At 36.1% G+C, this 23,898-nt stretch overlaps 1 protein-coding gene across 1 annotated transcript in view; it reads right to left on the reverse strand.

The window, feature by feature from the left end:
• Positions 1-20,415, reverse strand: part of GNB5 (G protein subunit beta 5) — a 1,344,368-nt gene extending 1,323,953 nt beyond the window's left edge. The window contains exon 1 of the mRNA XM_044078823.1: positions 19,980-20,415. Coding sequence (XP_043934758.1) covers positions 19,980-20,091 — 112 coding nt within the window. The 5' untranslated portion in view covers positions 20,092-20,415. The remainder of the gene's footprint in view (positions 1-19,979) is intronic.
• Between the last annotated feature and the right edge of the window lie 3,483 nt (positions 20,416-23,898).

A 23,898-nucleotide genomic window follows, 5' to 3' on the forward strand; every position in this document is an offset into this window, starting at 1 on the left:
GACAAAAGGGCTTAGTTTCATACCAAGTTATAGTAGTAATATTGTTGATACTATTTTAGATTTAAAGACTTTTTGTAGAGATGTGATGCTGCGGCTAATTTATGGTGGTTCCACCGATAATGGGAATGATAGAAGTAGTCCACGTGTTCATCTTAGAAAGTTGAGTACTTTTGTACCAATTAATCACCCCCTTGTAGAAGCGTATCTTAAATTAACTGAAGAGGATATAATACATTTTTATGATAATAGGCCATGTCATAAGAGGGCTTCTAAGCAGAACCTCAGTTATATGGAGAGACAAGCTTTGAATGAACTTCAGAATAATAGCTCCATTATTATTAGACTTGCTGATAAGGGGGGATTGATTGTTATAATGGATAGCAATTTTTATTATCAAGCGATGCATCATATGCTTGAGGATACATGTTTTTATAATAAGATCACTGTCTCAGATGTTCACAAGATTATTTCTTCTGTGAATCATGATATTAAAGATCTCCATACAGCTGGTCTCCTTACTGATGAATTGTTCTCCTTTATGGACGTTAACAACCCCCTGATACCAGTCATACAGGGGTTATCGAAGGTTCATAAACAAACTAGGAACCCACCTATGAGACCTATTGTTGCTGGAGGGGGGTGGGTTACTGAACCCTTGTCTTTGTATGTAGAGAAATTTTTACGACCGGTTATCAGTTTAAATCCAACTGTGCTGAAGGATTCTAACCAATTTTTGTTAGACTTATATGACTATGTTAGTGGACTAGATGATATCAAAGACCTGGCGTTTGTTACGCTTGACGTTAAGTCATTGTTTACAATGATACCCAATGAGCTGGGGATACACTGTGTGCAGAAATATCTAGCAACACATAGTGGGTATTCACCTAAGCAAATTGATTTGATTTGTTTCTTTTTAGAGACAGTTTTGAATAACAACGTTTTCATCTTTGGTGAAGATATGTTTTTACAACAACATGGCGTGGCTATGGGCACTTCATGTGCCAATAGCTATGCCAATATGTTCCTTGCCCAGTGGGAATCTGAGTCCCTGTTTCCACTTACAGATTTTGTAGATCACGTCATCTTTTATCGATGTTTTGTGGACGATTTGTTTGTGTTGTGGCGAGGGACATCTGAACAGTTTTCTAGGTTCTTTGGGATCATGAACAATTTGACTGTTTGTCTAAAATTCACTTATAGTCTGTCTTATGAAAGTATTAATTATCTGGATGTTATTGTTGAAAAGTTGAATGACAACTTAACACAGGGATTTATCGGAAAACATGCCATAGGAATGTGATCCTGTTTAGGTCAAGCATGCATCCAGGCTTCATTTTTAAGAATCTTATCAGGGGACAGGGTATGAGAGCATCGAGATTAAATCCCTCATCAGTAGGATTTCAGAAGGAAATGACCAGCTTGGAGAAGACATTTTTGGATAGGGGTTATACCCAAGATGAGTTGAACAGACAGTGGTCTGACCTTCTTGATTTAAGGTCTACTAGGGCACGTCCCTATTTTGGTCCGTCTTTAGAATTGAACAATTTCCCTCCATCCATTAGTAGCAATAAGACTATGATTCCACTTTTCTATACTAATGATTACAGAAAAGTCACTGACTTGTTTTATCAGCATTGGTCTATTCTTTTAGTGGACAATGATATTGGTAATATTGTAGGTAGTTTTCCCAGTTTCTGGTATAGGAATCATAAGAACCTGAAGAGGTTACTATGTTCTGGGACTCACAATAATGTTGATAGGCTTCACCGTGGCCATACCTTAGCATGTGGCTCTTGCAATTTTTGTGGTAATATTGAGTCATCTGGTGTTTTTCATCATCCTGATCTCCAAAGGGATTTTTATTTTAGAGGGGTTAGTAACTGTATGACCCCACATGTTGTTTACCTGGCTCGGTGTGTGGCATGTGGTGCATTTTATGTTGGGAAAACCAACAGACCCCTGCGTGATAGGATGAGGGAACATCTCTATCACATTAGGAAGGGGTCCCCACATAATGCACTTGCAAAGCATGTCACTGAGTTTGGGTGCATTCATACGTTTAAATTTCAGGTGATTGGAGCTGTCACACCTAGTATCAGGGAAGGTGATATTATTACACATACTGAGTATAAGGAAACACGGTGGATTGTACTTTTAAGAGCAAATCGGGGCAGCGGCCTCAATGAAAGGGCTTCTATTAAGCCAGTTTTGAAGAAAAGAAGACTTCGTAAATAAGGTCTTTGACAGTTTCTGCTCCTCAGTTTGCAGTTTGTAAATGCATACTGGTTTAAAGCGATATTATATTTTAAGAATGTTTTGTGCAATGTTTTTGTGATATTTTTATCTTGTTTTTATCTGCATCTTTTTATTTTTCATTGTGACTTTAAGGGTTGATTATTTAATTGGATTTATTAGATGGGTTGGCTTTGTATAAAAGTTAGGTTAGGTTCATTGTTTTCAAAGGTCTGATGAAGCTCCTATGCGAAAGCGCTTACCTGTACTTGTGCTGGAATAAATAGTGGATTTTTTACTTTGTTGACTGGCTGAGCGTTTGTCCTTATTGAGTTGCAGCTGTGTTTTACCTCTGGTGGTGTACATATACCTTTTTTGTGTACATTTGCACATCAAGTTCAATACATTCCCCATACTACATACACTCAGATTAACAATTATTTGTTTGAGACAGTTCTGGACCGTATTACACTGGAGCAAAAGCACATCATTATTTATGCCACCAATGCACACTCCTAACAATGATTCTTCAGTTGATAACATAAGCAATTTCTTAATGACAACAATAATAATTTATTAAGTTGTTTATGCAGTAAGGAAGCCAGTATTTTTTTGTGTTGCAACTTCCAAATAAAATCATGAATAAATTCATACTTTTCACACCATTTTAATCATTGACACAAGCTTTGAACTATATTAGAACCTAACTGATCCCAACCAGTTGCAAATAAATATGTCTCCATTACTAACTCAACCCTTTAGGCTTTTCTTCTAAAATGTTTGCAAAGTTAATCTTCAAATGCCTTAATTTTTAAATAGTGGTCTAATTTCACAATCATTCTGATGAAGAAATTAATGGTCTAATTTCACAACCATTCTGATAAAATACATTATACAAATACTATATTATTTTATTATTTTGAAATACATATTTTAACGGTCAATTTTTATTAGTGAATTAAGTGCATAACATATTTCAAAGAGTGAACTTCACACAACCTCCACACTGTGAAGTTTCTGCTTGGTTTGTTTTTAATAAATACATATTTCTGGTGAAACCCAGGAGCAACATTCCGAAGAACTCTATCAACAATAGACCAAAAGTAATGCCAAGTATTTTCAGGGAATCTAACAGAAAAATAATTCCTTCTACTACTTACTCACGCAACTGAGACAACATAATATGAACACTCAAATATTAATTTGAATTTATCCTTGGACTTTGCATATATTTGCATGCCATCAGTACCGATCATCAACAATGGATAAACTCTGAAGTCCTTCAGTATCCTGTTTAACATAATATATAACTTGACTCATATATATTCCAAATAATATGTTAACTAATGGACAGCCTTGTCCAATTCCTTGCCTCATGGGGATCCCACTTCCTAAAACCTCATTTATGATAGGCTTAATACATGAATTGGAGTAAACCCTAGAGATCCAATAAATAACCATATGTCCAATGTTAAGTTCTCCAAGGATATGTGCTAATAAGTCATGGCACACAGAGTCTTATGCCTTAGAAATACATAATCTATGGAACAATTTATTGTTTTAAGTATGTGTTTAACTTAATGTAGTCATGTGCTTACTGAATGTGCTTACTTAAAAGTATTGTGACTTAAATGTTGTAGTTCGGTTGTAGTCCTTTAAATATCCCCATTCATTAGGCACATGAATAGCATATTTAAAGGTATTGTGACTTAAATGACTTAAATGCACCTAAATTTCACTGTCATCTCTTTCAAACCTCCCTTCAATCTCATCTACTACCACCTCTGATCACTAACATTATTGTTAGAACAAACACTAAACTGGTTTTAACACTTTATGAATTGTACTTTTAAATTATTTGTACTACTTTTGACTTTATCTGTATTTTAGCACTTGTGTTTTTAAACATATACTCCCTAATTCTGTATTTGTATTTTAAATTGTATATTTATGCTTTTGTATACTGTATATTCCATACTTTACTTATGTTATATTCTGTTAACTGCTTTTGGAGCTTTTCTCCCTGGGCCTCCACTGAAAATGTGCTCTGCTTGGCCCAGTAGACTTCCCTCATCAAACTGGAATAAACACATAAATAAATAAATAAAATAAAATGAACAGACATTTTTTTATAACGTACACTAAACGAGAGATGCTGAATACCTGGAACCAATGAAATAGATGGAATGGAAAGGTCTGCAGGATCTTCAAAGAAAAACATGTTGGTAGATACGGGAAATTGTCAAACCACATGACATTTAATGATAGTTAAAGTTTGTAGTTTCCTTATGTGAAATATCAACATTTCCCCCTCAGTATTGTATAGCAGGAGGAGTTTATAGAAATTGAAAACTATGGAAACACATGAATTTTAATTACAGTAGCTTTGGAAAGCAATGACTATATCAGTGTTTTCCACTTTACCAAATCTTACTGAACTTGATGTCCATGTTTTGCATATGTTGTTAGCATTAAAATACAGATTATTTTGGGAAAGGGTAATTCTAAAGTATTTCAGAGATTTGGAAATAATTCCAAATATTGGGATAAGACTAATATTCCAGTAATCATCATGCAAAGGTAATAAGATATTTTTGCCAGGATTAATGGAATATTTTGAAAACATGGTAAAACTGTTAATGGACAGAACTTTCAAAATATTCTCATACGATTTAAAATAGATGTCAATATATTAATTAAGATTGCAGAGATCAGTAGAAGGGGTTGAGTAAAGGTAAAGTAATATAGGTTAATATAAATATAAATTAATGTAACAAGTATAAAACCAACTGGGAAGAAAGGGTTACCTTGTGTGGTATCATTTATATTAGAACTGACCTTGAAAATATACTGTGTAAATTATATAGGATGAAAAATTAAAATATAGTATGCATGCTGAGATTAGAAATTAATTGGGAAAGTTAAGCTTCTGTAACACAGAAAATAGAAATATATAATTAACACAGTTAAATGCCTTAGCTGCATCTGAAGTCAACATAAAACAGATTCTGGATGAAAAATGTTGAAAGAAGCAGATAATCTAAGGAAATAATCAATTTTTATCCATAGTGTAAATCAAACTGATAAAGAGATACAAGAGGTAGTAACAGCCTTTTCAGCCTTTTTGCTAGAAAAGAAACAAAAGTATTTCAACAGAGGTCACTGAATGCTATAAGATGGGAACTATTGTCATCTGAAGGATTTGTGTTTATGTTATGCAAAAAGATAGTTTTGGACTAATTAAAAAAAGTTCTGAAATGTCTCTATTCTGGATAAATGTAAAATGTTAAAACAAAATTTTAGGTAGTTTGTACCAAAATATTTTATACAATTCATAAGTACATCATCAGGTAAAGTGGCCTTACGCAGCATTAAATGTCACCTAATATTCCTTGTGACTGCAATACAGAACTTTTAAATGCATGTTGCAGTAGGCAAAGATAGGAGGTTTAAGGAATTCTGATACAGCTTTATGTCAGATTTTGGCCAGAAGATACCAAAGGAGCTATGTAAGCTTTAAAAGATATCAACAAACGTGTGGGATAATATTATTATGATTTATTACTTCCTCATAATTGCTTAATGCCAGACTCTTATTAAGTTGCTTCTGTATTTGAGTTACTAATTCTAATAATTTAGAAGGCATGTTGAGCCACTCAGAAAAAAAAGTAGTTAATAATCTGGCCTCAGCCCAAGACAAATATAAGGTAGGTCAAGTCAGTGCTTAATTCACATTGCACGTCAAATTTTTCCATAAGTTCACTTAACAACTTAGTATATACACCATTCATTTTTTTTTATATAAGAATCTTCTGATATTATTTATACACACATGCGTGCGCGCGCGCGCGCACACACACACACACACACACACACACATATATATATATATATATAGAGAGAGAGAGTAAGAAATAGCAGAAGATTTAGTAGTGTCAGTGATGCAAAAGGTAGCACACCTGTCTTTGGTGCTGGAAGACAACAAGGGTGTGGGTTCTATTCCCACTCTAAGTGACTGGATTGTTGACACTGTAGTGCAGCACTGGGGGGGGGTGTTATACTCCAGGAGGTGACATCCTTTGGATGGAAGATTAAACCAAGGTCCAATTTGCTTGAGCTTGTTGTAGGTCAAGTGGATTTAAAAAACATACTACACTTATTGAAAAGAGTAGGGGTCCTTTATTTATAAACAAAAATAACTCCTATTTACAAAATATGTACATATTTACAAATATATACAAATGTACATATATATACAAATCTGTTTACACAGTCATATTAAATTTTCATCCCTGTTAGACCCCCCCCCCATTCATTTTTCTATAACCACAATCTGATTTTACTTAATATTGTTACTATAATCCATAACTTTTTACCTATTCTTTTAACATATTATTTACTTCCGTTGTTATCCACTTCTTTTATATCTTCAAAACAATCTTCTTTACATAGTTTTGCCCATAACTTTTTTTACTAATTTACATTTCAAAAACACATGTTCTGTAGTTTCTTCTTTTTGGCAGTATAAACATTTGTTCTCACTTTTCTTCTTATATAGCATATTTCTCTTTACTAGCAATTTATCTATTACCAGTTTCCACAAACAATCTTGACATTCTACTTTTTGCTTATTTTTATAGCTTTAATATCTTTATCCGTTACTTTTCCCATGTTTTATATAGTAATGTTTTACCATTGTATTATTACACCATACTTTTCTATGTTTTTGTATATCATCAGTTTTTTTATTTTCCACAAAAATATTTTTCTTGATATTTTATTTCCTCTTTCTTCTCTTTCACTCTTTTACCATACAGCAAAATTATAAAATGTTACTACTAATCTCTCATCTTTTTCATTTATCCACTTTTAACACTCTGAACAAATTTAATGAAGCAGCATATACCGCTCTACTATCCCTAACCTCCTTCTTTACTCGCATACAAAGCTCCTCTTTTTACTTGGTTTAATCTAGAAGCCCATACATGAAAAAAATATCTGCAATAATTCATTTTCAAATACTGTTAGCAACAATTACACTTGCTAAGAATGCCATTTTCCCACCAATACTGGATTTATTAAATAAGACTTTTTTTCTGAATGATAATTTATATTTTCTCCAGAAAAGAGGGTTTTATTTCTTCTATTGTTTTTCCGACTGAATTCTTACATCTTTATTCCTAAATTTTATACTTAACATAGAAATTTCATTCATTATAAAACATATACCCCCCAATCTTTACTACATCACCTAAATCTCTACTTTTCTCTTCATTTAAAGCCATTCCTATCATCTCTAGACACTTATTTGTATACATCACTTCTTTGATCCAAATTTTTTTTGCAATTATTATAATGCCATCTGCATATGTTAACAAAATTAGAATTCTTGACCCTTTAGAAGTTATATACCCCATCTCCTTCATTTTGTAATTTATTTCACACACTATCACAATCATAACTAATGCAAAGAGTATACAACTCATTGGACATCCCTGTCTTACACCACTCTTAATATGTACCTCTTGGCTTAACCAGCCATTTACAAGTATTTTTACTTTATTATTACTATACAATGACATACATAATTTCTTAACTTTCTCACTTATATTTTTTTCATTATTACCCATAAGATCTCATGTCCAGTTGTGTCAAATGCCTTATTAAGAGCTCCTATCATGATTTTCACTTCTTCTTTTCTGTTCAGAACATCATCCACAGCTTCTCTACCATTAATAATTCTTCACACCCTTCCCCTTTATACTATATATGCTATCTTCCATGACATTTTCCATTTTAGTTTCAAATCACTTTTGTATTATTTTCATAAAGATCTTACAATTGTTACTGTTCAATACTATCAATCCCCAGTTTTCTTGTCTTCTATCTTCCTTCTTCCATATGAATTTAAGTATTCTACTGCATATTTCTTTATACATAAATCCTTCATTTAACCCTTCATTCAAATGCTTTAAAATATTTCTTGCCAAACCCTTAAATTCTTATATATTTCATACCCTGTTCAATCTAGTACTGCAGCCAAATCTATATTTACTCGTCCTAATACTTTATCTAGCTCATTTAAAGAAATCTCCTTTTCCAACTCTTTATATTCTTTTTCTGTTATTTTTTTTACTTCCCATGTTTTTTCGCTACCTTCTTTTTCTTTACACCTTTCTTGTACATACTGCACTACACTACTCATAATCATTTCCTAGGTTCTATTGATTTATTCTTTCACATTTTTATTTCTCTCATTACACTACTGTCTCCCTTTACTAATCTGTTTAAGTAACTCAATACTTCTCTTTTTCTTTGTAAAAATATCTTTGCTTATATAATAATTCTTGTATTTTTTTCTTGATTTCTTTCATATAACTCTTTCTCATTGTCAAAGTACTTTCTATCATTATGTTCTAAATCTTCCAATGCATTGTTATATGTTCTATTTTTCTTTCACTACTTTTCTCACATCATATTGCCACTGTAAAAACACATTTTTATAGTTTTCCTTAAATATCATCCACCATTCAGACCAATTTTTATAAAATGCTCTAATAGTAATATGATCTTTCTGTAACTGTATTATAATCTCTTTCCTTCTTTATTCTATGCTTCTTCTTTATCCTTTTTATTCCTTTGCCTATTGTTATATATTATTTGTTTTCCTTTATCTCTAGCTATATTGTGAGATGATGAATAAACCCTGTTTCAACTACCTCCCCTTCTCCTATACCTAAACCTTCTGTTACTATAAAATAATTATTTCAGTTCTATACATACCTCTTTTGTAAGTACATGAATTTATGTCCCAAAGTTTTAACTTACCACATCTTATTGACTACATTTTTCTTACATCATTATCTCTTTTTACTCTTGCCTCTTAAATCGCATTTACAGTCTGTTATTATAATATTCCTATTTAACATTACACAGTCTAAAATCTGATTAAATAAGCCTTCCCATTCTTTACAATTAGTATAAGCATATGTTATAATTATATATACTTGTTCTTTCCATTTTAAAGCTACAATGGTTAATCTTCCCATTTTAGCTAAGTTGCATCAAATATCTTGACTGTATTTCTACAGAATATGTCTATTCTAGAACATCTCTCATTTCTTAAATTCTAGATTCTTCCTCCCCATAGTTCCTCTGTTTGTAATCTTTTGTTAAAAATATTGTGTCTTCTAAATATATTTATATCTACATCACATGTATTACATCACTCCAAAATTCCTATTCTTCTTACTATATTCTTAATACTCCTCATTTTTACAGAAAGCACTCTAAAATGTTCATAGGATCATAGAGGGTTACTAGGCTAATGACTCCAGGGCCCTTACAAGCCTAGTCAAGTTCAACCCCTGTTCCCAAGAGTGTCTGGATCAACACACACTAAAATCAGCACCTACTGCCCCTGTCCAAGAGAGACACAGACGGAACTCCCAGGTGAATTTCCGGTTACCCATCCAATCATCCAAATTACACTTAAATAGGGCCAATGAGGAGCTTTACCATAAATACGAAGCTTGTTCCAAAGGTGGGGCTACCTCTGTGAGACAAATCTGTCTCTCCAGCAAGTTCTGTTCATGCACATACCAGGTTAAGGTCCTTTGAGTGAGTGACCCATGTGCCATTTGACTTGTGAAAGTGCAGCATCTGCATTAACGCCGGGTCAAAGATTGCTCTATATGCAAGGCACAGGTCACCAATGAGTCTGAACAACACAGAGTAAAGGGACAATGATTTCAGTCTGTCCACATAATACAGATCTTCAAGACCCTGAATTTTCTTTGTAAGGAACCCTTGTGCTCTCTCCAATTGCTGCAGGTGTTTGGAAAGGAACATACAAAGGGAGTATTGTACTCTGTTACTGGCCTGATGAGGGAAGAGTACATGGTTTCTTTTTTTCTGGAGGCAATGCCCTTACTTATGAGATGAGCAATATAAGATGCCCTTCTTACCACTGTGGGGACACGGTGATCAAAGTAAAGATTGCTGTTGACCTGTGTGTCCAGATTTCTCACCACTATGTGCTTAGCATATTGCTACTGATGTGGTATTTTCCACGAGCATCACCCTTGCTAAAAGGAATGATAATGCATTTTTTTGCATTAAGTTTTATACCATGACTTTGGCACCAGTCATTATTCTGCATAAGACCTTCTTGCACGATGCTGACAATCCTAGAGGTATCAATGATTGCTCCCAGTTTGCAGTCATCAGCAAACGTTGTCAGCCGCAGTCCTTTAGTTTTAGCCTGTACTTCGAAGTAGTAGATTCCAAACAATAGGGGTCCCAGAACAGATCCTTGTGGAACACCACTGGTCACAAATCTGCTGGAGGAGGTGGAGTCCCCTATTTTGACTGCATGAGTTCTATCAGTGAGCTAGTTTGCAACTCACCTGACAATATATGGGTTGATACCCAGCTGGGTGAGTTTATCAATGATGCCCGAGTTGGGGACTGTGTCAAAGTCCTTAGCTAAGTCTAGGTAGGCCATACGCAGAGATCTGCCTTCGTCTAGAGCTTGGGTGTCTGTCTCCATGTAGTCCACCAAGTTTAACAGGCAAGATCTCCCACTGACAGAGCAAATCTGGGTGGGGTCAAGTGTTTGGATATTTCCTATATCTTTATTAATAAGGTCCATAAGGATTAATTTCACGGCCTTGCAGATAAGGCTGGTCAGGCTAATGGGTCTATAGATCCCAGGGTCCGTGGATGCACCCCCTTTGGGCAAAGAGATGATGGTAGCTGTTTTCCATTCCACTGGGATGAAGCCAATGCTTAGGCTGTGATTGAAAGGTGTGCCCAATGATGATGCTAATTCCTGTTTTAACCCACATAGAACACAGCCTGGGATGTTGTCTGGTCCCATACCTTCTGTGTTTTTGGCCTTGGATAGGGTGTTTAAGACCTGCTGCTTCCAGATACTAGGTGGGGATGCTTTGGGGTATGTGCGGTGGGGACAAGGAAGTGGAGTTTTCAGTGAACCTGTCAGCCAGCAGGTTTGCTATATCCACAGGTTCTGTGTATGTAGTACCATTAACTAGGAGTCTTATTTGCTTAAGATGAGGAGGGAGTGAGTGTTTCCAGTTTTGAGACCGTTCCTTCCTATTCTTAGACAGCTATTTCTTTCTCTTATTGTATAGCCTATTAATGGCAGTTGTCTACCAGGCAGGTTTGTTTTTCTTGGAAGATCTTGCTTTGGTTCTATCAGGTATGGCAGAGTCAATGCAACTGTACAGGTGCTCGTATAAAGCATTGGTGCATAACTCAGCATAGATGTCTGTTGCATTAGTGGGGGGGGGGGCTATGAAGCTATTTATGTTGTCACATAAGAGGATGAAATTGGCCTTGGAGAACTTTTTTAGTCTAGTTGTTGCTAAGGGAGGGAGGTCTTGGGTTATAGCTACTTCTAGCAAGACCGATGTGTGGTCAGATCTCACTAGGGATGGCAACACACTGGGGGTGGTGCAGTGGTCCTCCATGTTTTTGCACACTGGATCCAGGATGTTTGAGCCCCTTGTGGGTAAGTCAACCAGCTAGTCCAGGGCACTGGAGTTAACAAAGTTCAGAAACCGTTGGGCAAGTGAGTTAGAACATGTATAATTTACACAGTCAATGGATGGGTAATTAAAATCGCTCAAAACCAGGGTGTTTGGTTGTATCTTGATTGACTCAAGTAGATCCAAGTAGGCTGAGTGGATGTCCTGATTCATGGAGGGGGGTCCTATAGTTGGCAATGACCTGAAGAGGGGTCTTACCTACAGTCAATTGCACCTGAAGTAATTACAGGGAATTGTGCTGTTTAACCAATCTAGAGGTGTATTTATCTTTAATTAATAATGATACACCTGTGGTTTGAATGTGTGGAAGAAAATGTAACCTGGTATAGCTAGGATGCTTTCCGTAGCCTCAAACTAGGTTTCAGTGACTGTACAAATTTCAGCATCTTCTAAGGTGAGGACTGCTTCCAGCGAGTGCAGTTTCTGGTTTAGACTGCTAGCATTTAGCAGCATAACCCTGAAGTTGTTTTTAGAGGATATTGCTACATTGAGAATTTTTTTCTTGTGACATTGCATAAAAAATGCACTATGGAGGTGGCAAGAACCTTACCCAGTAACCAAAATCCCAGGGGGGCAGATGAAGACCATCTCTGACAAAGCATCAAGGTCTGTCGACCATGACATCCCAGGCTGATAGATACTGAATCCCCTTTGAATGACACCAGAAACTAAGCCAATTGTTGAAGTCAACCATTTTTTGTTTGCACTGAGGTACCATCTTAAGTGAAGTTAAAACATTGTTTAAGGATAGGGACATACCTGCCTGAGACACATAATCAAAGAGCTCAGTTATGTCTCTCTTCATATAGTCCAACGAGGTACGTCTCAAGTCGTTCACACCAACAGGGACTATGATGGAGTCATAACAGTGCCTGTTGGTTGAGAGACTTGAATTCATGTGTGATGTGATGGATCCTGACACCTGACAGACAGCTAACTGTGACTTTTTATTTATCCATCCTGGTAAGAGAGACATCTATGTGTTTCACAATTGAGCTACCTATGACTATAATCCTTGTTTTTGTATTATGCCTTAGGGGCTTGACTGGTGAGACACTGGTGTGTGATATATTATGTGTACTATGTTCTGCAGAGGTTGTATTATATGATTCATGCTTGTGTTTGTGAGGATTATAATGTTTAGGTAAGCTTCTGGTAAGGACCTCCATGTATGTAGGTTTATGCGTTGTTGATTTTGTAGGTACAGGAGGTGAGGTGTGCATGCTGACAATCTGCTTAGTATCAGATGTACTGACTGGTGAGCGAGACAGCCTACATTCTAGGTTCTAGATATAGATGCATCTCTCACATAATGAGTTTGTGTGGACTAGAAGAAGTGGGTTGTCAGTGTACATGAGGCAATTGCTACACTGCCTCAGTATGCCCGTATCAACCAGGCTGGCTGGAAAAACAATGGGAAATTGTCCATCCATAATGCTAGGTAAGTTGATGTGGTCAGAAAACAGGAAGAGGACAGGAGAAGCGGACAAAAATACAAAGGGCTAGTGAGTAGGATCTGTGTTGGTACCTCAGGAGCTTTGGTGAATGCATCACCTGTCAGTGAAGGACAATTGCGAGAACTCGCTAATAAAGCACCGGCAGAGCACTAAGGGAAAATTTGCAGGCAGAAGTGTTTGCTTCTATAACTGCCAATGGTAGCCACTGCTGCTCAGCAGTGAGCAATGCACAAATGTGCACAAACCTTCTCAAATGCTGTGCTTGTGTAGCAAATGACAGCAAACTGATTTAAACAATTTAACTAATAAAAAAGCTCACAACTGTGCCCTGTTCTAACAACCTTCAATCAGATGAGTTCTAACTGAACACACTCCTGCCACTAGGGTGCAGTGGAACCCTCTCCAACAATAGATGGCCTGGCTTAGTGCTCAAGTTATACAAACAGAATTAGATAATTTGATTCAGTAGGTCTGAATCTAGTCTATGCTAAAACAAAGTGCAACAATTTCAAAACAGTTCAAATAAGCAGGGGTATGATAAAAATGCAGTTCAAAAGTGCAACATGCAGTGAAAAATTCTTCTTACGTTTTGCAGAGATCGGCAGATGGCTTGGATTGAGTAGACAGCTACAGCAGAGGAGTAGCTGGTCACCAAACTCTGTGGGGCATTGTTAAAACAAACACAAATGATGTGCTTGTGTAGCAAATGAGAGCAAACTGATTTAACAAATTAACCAATAAAAAAGCTTTTCCTTAAGTTCATGATTTCATAGCTAATTGCTAGGCTAGCTTTCTTAACAGGCCATTCTAAGCCTAGCCAATTTCCTTCCCTAAGGTGAGAATCAAACCTTGTGCTTTGTGTTTGTGAGTCAAACAACTTAATCATTATACCAAGTCCCAATCATTAGCTGCAAATATTCTTTTTCATCCATTTCCATTCTTCTTTCTTTTGTACTTGTCCCTTTAAATTTTTATTTTCTGTCCTTACCCTTTTACCGAGAGTTTTTTTTTCTCTTATCCATCACTTGTTTCAGAACCTTCATCTATGTCCTCATTATTTTTTCCTCATCTAATTTGTCTTCAGTTTCTACTACTTCTAACACTTATTCTCTTTCTTTTTTTTTTCCTTACTTTCATTTTTGCAATTCATCCACAAATGTCCAATTTTGTTACATTTATAACATTTCAAGTCACATTTTTTGCATCATGTCCCATTTCCTCACAAATATAACATTTCATTTTCTTTTGTCACTGTTAGTTATCAAATGTCCCTCTCCACCCCCAAAAAAACATGTTTTGGGTTGTCCCCACTATTTTACAACACCCCTATTTCCCCTCCACATTTGTCATGTTTGCTATAGGTATAGTTTTTCTCCTATTTTTAACATAACATTACAATCCCAGCCACCAGTCCATAAACCTCTTTTGTCATAAACTTTTGCAATGTCCAGTACTTCTTTACATAAAGCTTTCAAATGTCCTTTCAAAGTTTCTCCTTCTACCTCTGTTCAAAACTGTACATGATTTTTTTGTCTCCCTGTTAACCACCTGGATCACATACAGATTCCATGGATTACAGTCTTTCTTTTTTCATATTCTCCAAGAAAATTTGCCATTGAAAAACACTCAAAAAACATCACAAAATGTAGCTGTTAATACGAATAAATGCTCTTACTTCATGTGCTTTTATACCTGTTAATACGAATAAATGCTCTTACTTCATGTGCTTTTAAACCTAAGGCAGCTATTAAATTGTCCCGCACTTCATATCTGTCAATTTCTTTGTCTTCATTACTTTGAATCCTTACCACACACTTCTGTTTTTCATTTTCTTCTATCTTCTTTTCTGCTACTCTGCTTTTGCCTTCTTTTACTTTCTCTGCATATGTTTTCTTTTCCACTTCACCACTATACTTCAGGATTGTCTCTGCATCCTCCTTTTGTATTTTCTCCATAATGCCCCCCAGGAAACATCTTAATTTTCTGTCTCACTATGCATAAGTAAATCATCCCACAGCCCTCCTGAATGGAAGGTTGTAATGCTACATCCATCATTTGCTGACTCATCTCCATCAAACAGGCTTCTTTGAAACATTTCCTCAGGATCCTGTACACATTCTCCAGTCTCAATATTTCCTTTCTCCTTCATTTGATTCACCACTCCATCATCTCCTTCTCTCGATCTGCCTCACTGTTTCTCCAGCTGACCTCTGTGCCTATAATGGAAACAGGAAGCGCTCCTCCAAAATGGGTCTCACTCACAACAATGACGAACAGTGGAAGTTCCTTGATGCCCTGGCCAAATTTTCCCTAGTAGTATAAATATTACTTCAGGTCTCCCCTGAAAATAGACCTAGGGGGACTTACTTGGTCAACAAAGAATAAATAATTAAAAGATGTGAAGCAACCCCACAGCTCAGCTTTTAGGGATGCCCATAAGACATCAAGATTGTAAGGAGAAGTGTGCATTCCAATTAAGAAGTCTTTTGTGCACTGAATGGCAAAATCTGACTTTAGAGCGCATCGAAATGTCAAAATTTAGAATTTCCCCATTGCTTGAATACAACAGTTTATTTGGGTGTTGATAGTAGTTTATTTGAGAATGGTCTGAAAATATTGTAGTTAAATACTGTAGTCTGTTATAGTGGCACAATGAAAATCTGAAGCCTGAGACACTAACTGAACCTGAATTGACTGGGATGCAGTGAGAACATTATCCCTCTATTCCACTGGAGCTGCTTTTCTCATTCAATTTTGTAACTTGTTACTTCTTCAGTAATTCTTCAGCTGCTACTATTGTGTTAACACCTAAACAGAGGTACATTGCCTCACTTATTTTATTCTTGAAAGTTGTTGTTGTTGTTGTGTCTTTCGGCTTTTTCCGGTTAGGGGTTGCCACAGCGGAACTCCGGTCTGCTAATGACTGGCAGATAGATTTTTACATGCCGAGTTGCCAGCCCTGATGCACAACCTTCAACGAAGGTACGCCCATTCATGCATGTCTCCACGCAGAAGACGCTCTGGCTGAGAATCGAACCGGACAACGTCTTACTGTGAGGCGACAATGTGAAAGTTATAAGCAAATAATTTTTACTTCCTTTGGAAAAGTACACTATAGTTTGCAAATAGCACTGAAACAAATGTAAAGTTTCTAAGGTCATCCATTTGTGTATACTACAGTGGTTTGCAATCACAGATGAACTTCCGAGTAACTGAGTTACAAAAAATAATGAAAAAAATGAATAAACACATTATACTATACCACAGTTCATACCATCCTTTGCTTCTGACTTCATGTTTCTTTTCTGCATTTTACTATTTCAAGTGAGTCATCAATAGCCTCTATTACATTTGTAGCTCTTCCTTTTCAACCCAGAGTGCACATATTCAGGTCCAGCACTGTTTTCACATAATGCATTTAATTCATTTCCAACACTACATTGTTGCCCCTTAGTTGGGCAGCCTGTGCTTTTTTCCATGCTCTTTCTTGAATACAACTTTCAAAACTGAAAAGAGTCAGGGTGTAATCTTCGCAATCAGCAAAAAAGTAAGAGCATTAAGTCAGTGCTAGCCAGCCATGATACCCATTTCCAGTTTATATTAACATTGCATTTCATTTCCTGGCATTCTGCTGAACCACTCCATTACCTCACATTCAGTTATCACAATTCCTGCAGCCCCAAATAAAATTCCATTGCTTCCCTGCTCCTAATATTATCTACCATCATACATTAAGTCTCTACTACAGTCACCATTACACATGCACTGACATTTTTAACATTAATTTGTAGACACTGTCAGCAAAGGTATTTCTCAGTAGTTTCCAAGTCCTTGCTGCTTTCACTTAGCATAGATTTCTTTTAAAATGAAAGACCTGAGAAAGAAACATAAGGTCATAAGTAACCGTGGCCATATTGTAAACAACAGTACGTAAGAGAAGAGTAATAGAACAACATCAGTGCAACATTACATAAGCTGAAGAGGTTGATCTGTTGATGTAACAGACAACAGCAGTACAGCAGGCACTGTAGTGCACTGTGGTGATGAAGTTAGAGATGCATTATGGGACAAAGCTTTCAGTGCATCATTCAGTCTATGTACTCATCCATACTTATCAATAAATAAAAAAAATCATATGGCGCTCAATGCAATATGTGCCATTGACAATATCTAGTACACTGACAAAATGACAATAGTAACAAAGAAAATGTGTAATCAACTACAGTCTGGGTAGCAACTAAGACTAGAAAATCAAAACAACAGGTATTTTAATCTGTTCAATATGTTAGACTATTCTAGTAATAAAACGTTTTTACTCCAATTGTAGCTTTTATTTTTGACCACAGTGTTATTATTTTAGATACTACTTATGAATTGCGTAATATGCCCATTTTTGCACCATTTAATTTCTAGCATTACTTCAAATGTCTTACGCACCTACAGATTAGGCTTGTTATTCTGTAAGTGCTTGTCACTAGCCATTCTCTACATGAGTTGTTTAGACACTGCATAAAGTGTAATACACAAAAAAGTAGTTATAAAAATATTTTATTTTTTACATATCTGAAATACTACATCCTAATTTCATAACCAGAACCTCAACGTGAAGATAAAGGAGTTAACTTAACTATTATATTTAAGGATAAATTGACATGAAATGTCTAATTTTCCCAGCCACGTCAGTAAAGATAATGCTTTTAACAATTGTGGGAAATTTTATGTGAATAATGCATATCTCAGTTTATCAAATTTTGTTATCACAGTTTGTAAACTGTCTGGTTCAAGTCTGTAGCACTGCTTTTAGCTATAACTCATAAACTATATATGCAAACATAAAAGTGTTAGCTGTCCCTGGTTCTGGAACTGGTATTGGATTACAGTAAGTATGAAAAAGAAGGTAATAACAACGAAGCAAAATTGGGAGTTACTGCTGACTAACTCTGTAGTGTAGCCTATACAAAGATGGATACAAGTCCTGACAAATCAGGTCATTTCACTCAGAAATGCATTTATAATCATTATGTGATGAGTGTGTATTAACTTACCACATCTTAAGGGCCAGCAGTGTTTATATTATATTCCTGGTGGATAACACATACAATTCATGCAGTTTTAACTCATAGTATTCACCAGAAGTACAAAAAAAATACAAAAAAATTGTGCAGTAAATTGCGGCAAATTGTATTTCTGTTTTATATTTAACCATCTGCTGTTATAATTAATGCGATACATGAAAAAAAACTATAGTTTCTTCTCAGGTAACCATGCACGTCTGTGCCTTTAGTGGAACAATTTATGGGGTCCCTTCAAAATTTGTACTTTAAAAGTATACTTTCCATCTAACCCACTTTAGCATATTTACTTTAGTATTAGCATATCTTATGCCAGTGCTTTGATGTTGCTTTTGTGTTCAGCTGATCCTGGTATCCAGTATTGATCTATAAAATATCTACTATGGTTTAAGTTTTATGTTTAGTTTGTATTGTAACAAGGCTTGGAAAATAGAATTAATAGTAAGTTTCAGTTGATTTAATTTACTTGACAGTTCTGCTTGTAAAATTACATGAATCTCATGAACAAAGCTGAAAAAAGTCTGTGAAGCAGTTAGAAATTTAGAAATTGAGATAAGACCAAGCAATAGTGATTGAAACCATCTTGACAGAGCATTTTAATAGCTTCTTAGAATCCAAAGTTACAAAACAAAAAAATAATCCATGCAAAATATGGCAACTAGATACGCTGGTTTGTTTTGACAGGACAGAGAAGCCATCATAGAATCACAGTGATCATTCACTTTGAACAGATTATAGTACTGACATTAAATAATCCATTATCTGCTCTATGTTTTTGAAAGTTGTAATTTACAATACTGAAGAATTACTATAAAGTATCTATGTGCCACTGTTAGCACTGGAACATAACTGGAGTCACTTAAACACATCAAAGCTCCTGAGCCACCCTTAAAAACAACTTGTCCAGTGAGACTTGGTATTCAAAGTGCAACAAAACAAGTACTTTTTAAAGAAGGGGTCAAGAATTGATACCCAAGCTGAGCAAAACTGCAAGACTACACAAGAGAGGCACTGATGTAAGGACCATGTCGTCAAACCATCATTTAACCTGTTTCATCTTTTGGCCCATTGGAAACATTTTAACTTTTTACCTGAATCTGAGTATATATTTATAGGAACTTCAAAGTGAAGACGGTATCAATACTTAAGAACTAATTTAAACACTCCTTTCTCTTTAGAATGTGCTTAATGCAAAGTTGATAAAAAACGAATCCAAAAACATACACATTATATGCATACCTATATCTATATGCACAAATATATATATATATATATATATATATATATATATATATATATATATACATACATACACACACACACACACACACGTGTGAATGTATGTATCTACACACACACACACACACACACACACACACACACACACACACGCACCCACATACTAAACAAAACCTTAAGCCAGGATTCTTACTGCACAACATTTAAAACATTAATAATTAACGGCAAGGAAAATCAGTGCCAGATAAAAGTGATTTGAATATTGTCATATAAAACACTGCAACGACAGTTCTGCTAAGGGTGTTTATAAGCACGGCAGCCCCATGCCAGGCGCATAAGCTATTCTGAAGGTGTAAATCTCTTGCCAGTTTATATATACCCAGGCCCTGGTCTCCTCTACTTACGCTCCACATCATGCAGCTTGGCCCTTTCTTCCTCCAGTTTGCTTTTCAGACTCTCGGCCTCGTTTTTCAGGGTTGACAGGGTCTCGTTTTCTTGAAGCCCCTCAGATGCCATCTTTGCAAAAACAGAAAAAAAGGAAAGAAGAAGAGAAGGGCGTTTATATGCGTTTTCCTGAAATGCAGCTAAATAACCATTTGAGGTCGAGGTCCCCCAGCTGCAAGAAGCAGTGATGACGTCAGCGAGCTACTGCCGGTGCTGCTTGCGCTTCAGCTGCTTGCAGCCAAGCAAGTGCAAAGGGCTGCAGAGTTACCGTTCACAGCATGCAAACAGCATCACTGATTACTTGTCATCACCCATGTAACAGCATATTCTGATAGTCCCCCAGATTCAAGACAAACACCTCCGTCTGCTTTAAGTCTTATCAGCTCTGGACAGTTTCCTCAGGTGAGATTCTAACGTTCTGCTCTTGGGAATTATTAATAAATATGCCAACATGTTAAACTAGGATGCAGGATGGTAAGTAAAAAACATACTAAGAAAATAAATAAACTGGCCAGCCTTTCTTAATCCGGAGTATTACACTCTCGGTTGTGGCACGGTGTACAAATTTATTTTGTCGAATTCCACGTTTTTGCAGCACGAAGTTCGCAAGAAAGGACACTAAAACAGATTTTCACGTATTATGAAGGAATACTTGGAGAAATCGATAAAGTTTGTATACACTGTGCTTTCATTTTTTCCAACGTTTATTTTATTGTATTTTCCAGTATTAGATGTGCCAACAATTCAAAATGACAATTTCTATTAGACAGATACACCTTGATATGAACAAGTAGCAACTATATGCCTTTAGCTTCTTAAATATCTGAATTCTAATTTCTAAGAAATCACATCGGAGAAACATGCAGTTAGATTAAATGAGATATAACAGGCATAGATTAAAAAATAAGTGGTGAATGATAATATAATTTAACACAAAATATAACCAACTATTTACAAATATACAATTGTGACAAATTGTTAAAATGAACGTGCCTGTAGGCAAAACTAGTTTTCACAGAAAGGTTCGCGCTTAATCATTCATATCAAGTTGTCTCCTAAACTAGAACAGTATTTAAAATAAAATTATGTAAATGCACCAGAATTACGGGACAAATGTTCAACTGTGTTGTTATCAAGGAATTTTAGAGGTAGCTAAATGCTGCAGGATGTGATTTTGATTTCCCAATAAAACAGCATTTTTTTGTATTGGATTAAATTTTAACAGGGAGGTGTGCGTTTTAAATTTCGTTTATTCAGTTTGCTTCTGTAAAAGTAAATATGGTGGTAGCTTTTTGTATTCATGTAAATCAGTTTTACCAGCTCTGAAAATATTAAGCAATGTATGTCGACTATTAAGTAAATGTTTTAAAAGGGAGTGCAATGGATGTTTCTGAAAATCTCAGTTCAATTAAACCTGACTGACGTGTCGTTCTGGAGTGTTGTATCCGTGCTTCACCGCACAAAGTGTTGCATCTGACTTGAGCTGTTTGTTATATTTAATTAGTAGTTTAGTATAAAAACGTAATATTGCAATACGCTTACAAGTCACTGCTAAAGACAGATTCGTCTTTAACAATGAGTGCATGTGATTTTTACTGGTACTTTACATTTCATAAATAGATTTGTATTTTGAGGGGTCATGCTTTTTATTTATGGTGTTTAATACAGATAGTCATGTATATTCACCTTGCATTTGTTACACTCTATGAGACAGAGGTGTAGCCAACAGTTTATATTTTGTACTCAGCTGATATTGCTGCCCCACCACTCATCTATGATTCACTTAGGGTGCGAGGTTGACATAATGGTTAAGGTGGTTACCTTACACACACAAGGAGCAGGGTTTGGTTCTCACAGGGAGTAATTGGCTAGGCTTAAAATAGCTCACAAGTACAATTAACCTAGTACTCATCTATGAAAGAAAAATGTAGTTAACCCTCAAATGTTGCCCATTTAGACTTCAGAAGGGAATTAACTGTTTCAGCTATTCCCACTTATAGCCATAAATATATTTTAAGAGGTGCATTCCTATCATGTAAGCGTGTTTGTATAGTTCCATACAACAGACATTAGTTTAGACAGTTACAAAACATCCTGTGCTGTAACAGCCATAACATTTCCAGAGAGATGTTCAGAAACAAATTCTCATTTCACTACACTGAGTATGCTTAGTTACTACTTTGCTATGAGGCATCACCGTGGATGGATGTAAACAGCAAGAATAGCACAGTGATATTGTGTTGCAATAAAGCAATTACATAAGGATTGCAAAGATACACTGCTTGAAGATATTTAGTTTTATCCCATGAGCAGACTTGGCTTTTAGTATTCATGAATTTCCACAGAACTAAAGTGCTATATTTATTAATTTATTCTTTCTCTGATGCTTGTTTTGCTCACTTAAAAAAAATGGGGAGTTGGAGTCTATTCCAGCAGGTAGGGAGAGAGAGGCAGAAAACCAGTCTTGGATGGGCCTGCCAGTTCTGGCAAGCTATCCATTTTCATGTGAGGTTTTGGTAGGGTTGGGAATGGTCCAGGTTCTTCTCAGCAAAGGTGGAGAAACATTGATCAAAACTTGGGTCATCGCAATGAAGTAGAAGACATACTTCAAGGAATTCCTGAATCCAGTGAACATGGTGTCCACTGAAAAGGCAGTGTCAGGAGCCAATGATGGGAATGGGCCCATGTCTTTAGGTGAGGCCTCTGTGCCAGTTAAGCAGTGCTGAGGTGGCTACAGAACTTGATGAGATCCAGCAAGATATGCTGAAAAATCTGAATAATGTTGGGATGCCATAATATTTTTCATTACTGCATGGGAGATGGGGGAGACCATTTGAATGACAAATTTAGGATTGTATTACCCATTTTAAAAATATAAACAGGAGAGTATGTTCCAAGAGTCTCACAAGGGATAATTGGCTAGGCTTAAAATGGCTCGCAAGGGCAGTTAGCTTAGTACTAATCTATGAACCTATGAACCTATGAACCACTTCTAGAGAGATTATGATCCAGAGCCTCTGTGGGAAAATTTATGCCAGGATGTAGAGAAGAATAATCTGTCATCTGATGTATGAGTAGCAATGTGGTTTTTGTCCTGGACGTCAAACTTTGGATCTGATCCTGTCTTTCTGCAGACATTGCAAGAGTTGTGAGAGTTCACCAGCATGGTCTACATGTATTCTGTGGACCTACAGAAAGCGTGTGACGGTGTACTCAGTAATCTTTTCTCGAAGATGTTAAACATGACAACATGCCAGGGTCATTGTTGTGCACCATGTGATCCCTGTATTTGCAAAGGGAGAGATATATTAGCATTCTCAAAATTATAATAAATATATTCAAGACGGGCGTAGGACTACACCAACAATTTGTCTTGTCTCTCATCTTGCTTATGTTATTAATGTTCATAGGTTCATAGGTTCATAGGTAGGTACTAGGCTATCGGCCCTAGGGCCCATACAAGCCTAACCAAAAAATGTACCCTGGCTTTCGCCACCCAAGAAAATTATTTTCCTGTGCCCCTGTCGAGCAGAGCCACAGAAGTGATCCCCGGGGTGAATTTCCCATTTCCTATCCAATCATCAAGATTTTTCTTGAAGAGTAGAGTATACCAGGGTGCAGCAGAGGTTTGGAAATTATACAGCTTCAGCATATGCTAGTTGCATCTTTGGTGTTTGCAGTCAGTGTTGTCTTCAACTGATTGTAATCTCTGACATGTACTGAGTGCTTCACTTCTGAATGTGAAGTTGATGGAATGAAAACCAACATCTCTTAGAAGTCATGATTCCCTCCTGGAAAAGAATGAATCGATCTCTGCAGGTATGAGCAAAGCAACTACTCAGAGCAGAGAAATTTAAGTATCTTGTGGTCATAATCATC

Source organism: Protopterus annectens, chromosome 7.part1 (genome assembly GCF_019279795.1).
Source record: "Protopterus annectens isolate FY-2018-M chromosome 7.part1, PAN1.0, whole genome shotgun sequence".
In the NCBI taxonomy this organism is placed as follows: Eukaryota; Metazoa; Chordata; order Ceratodontiformes; family Protopteridae; genus Protopterus; species Protopterus annectens.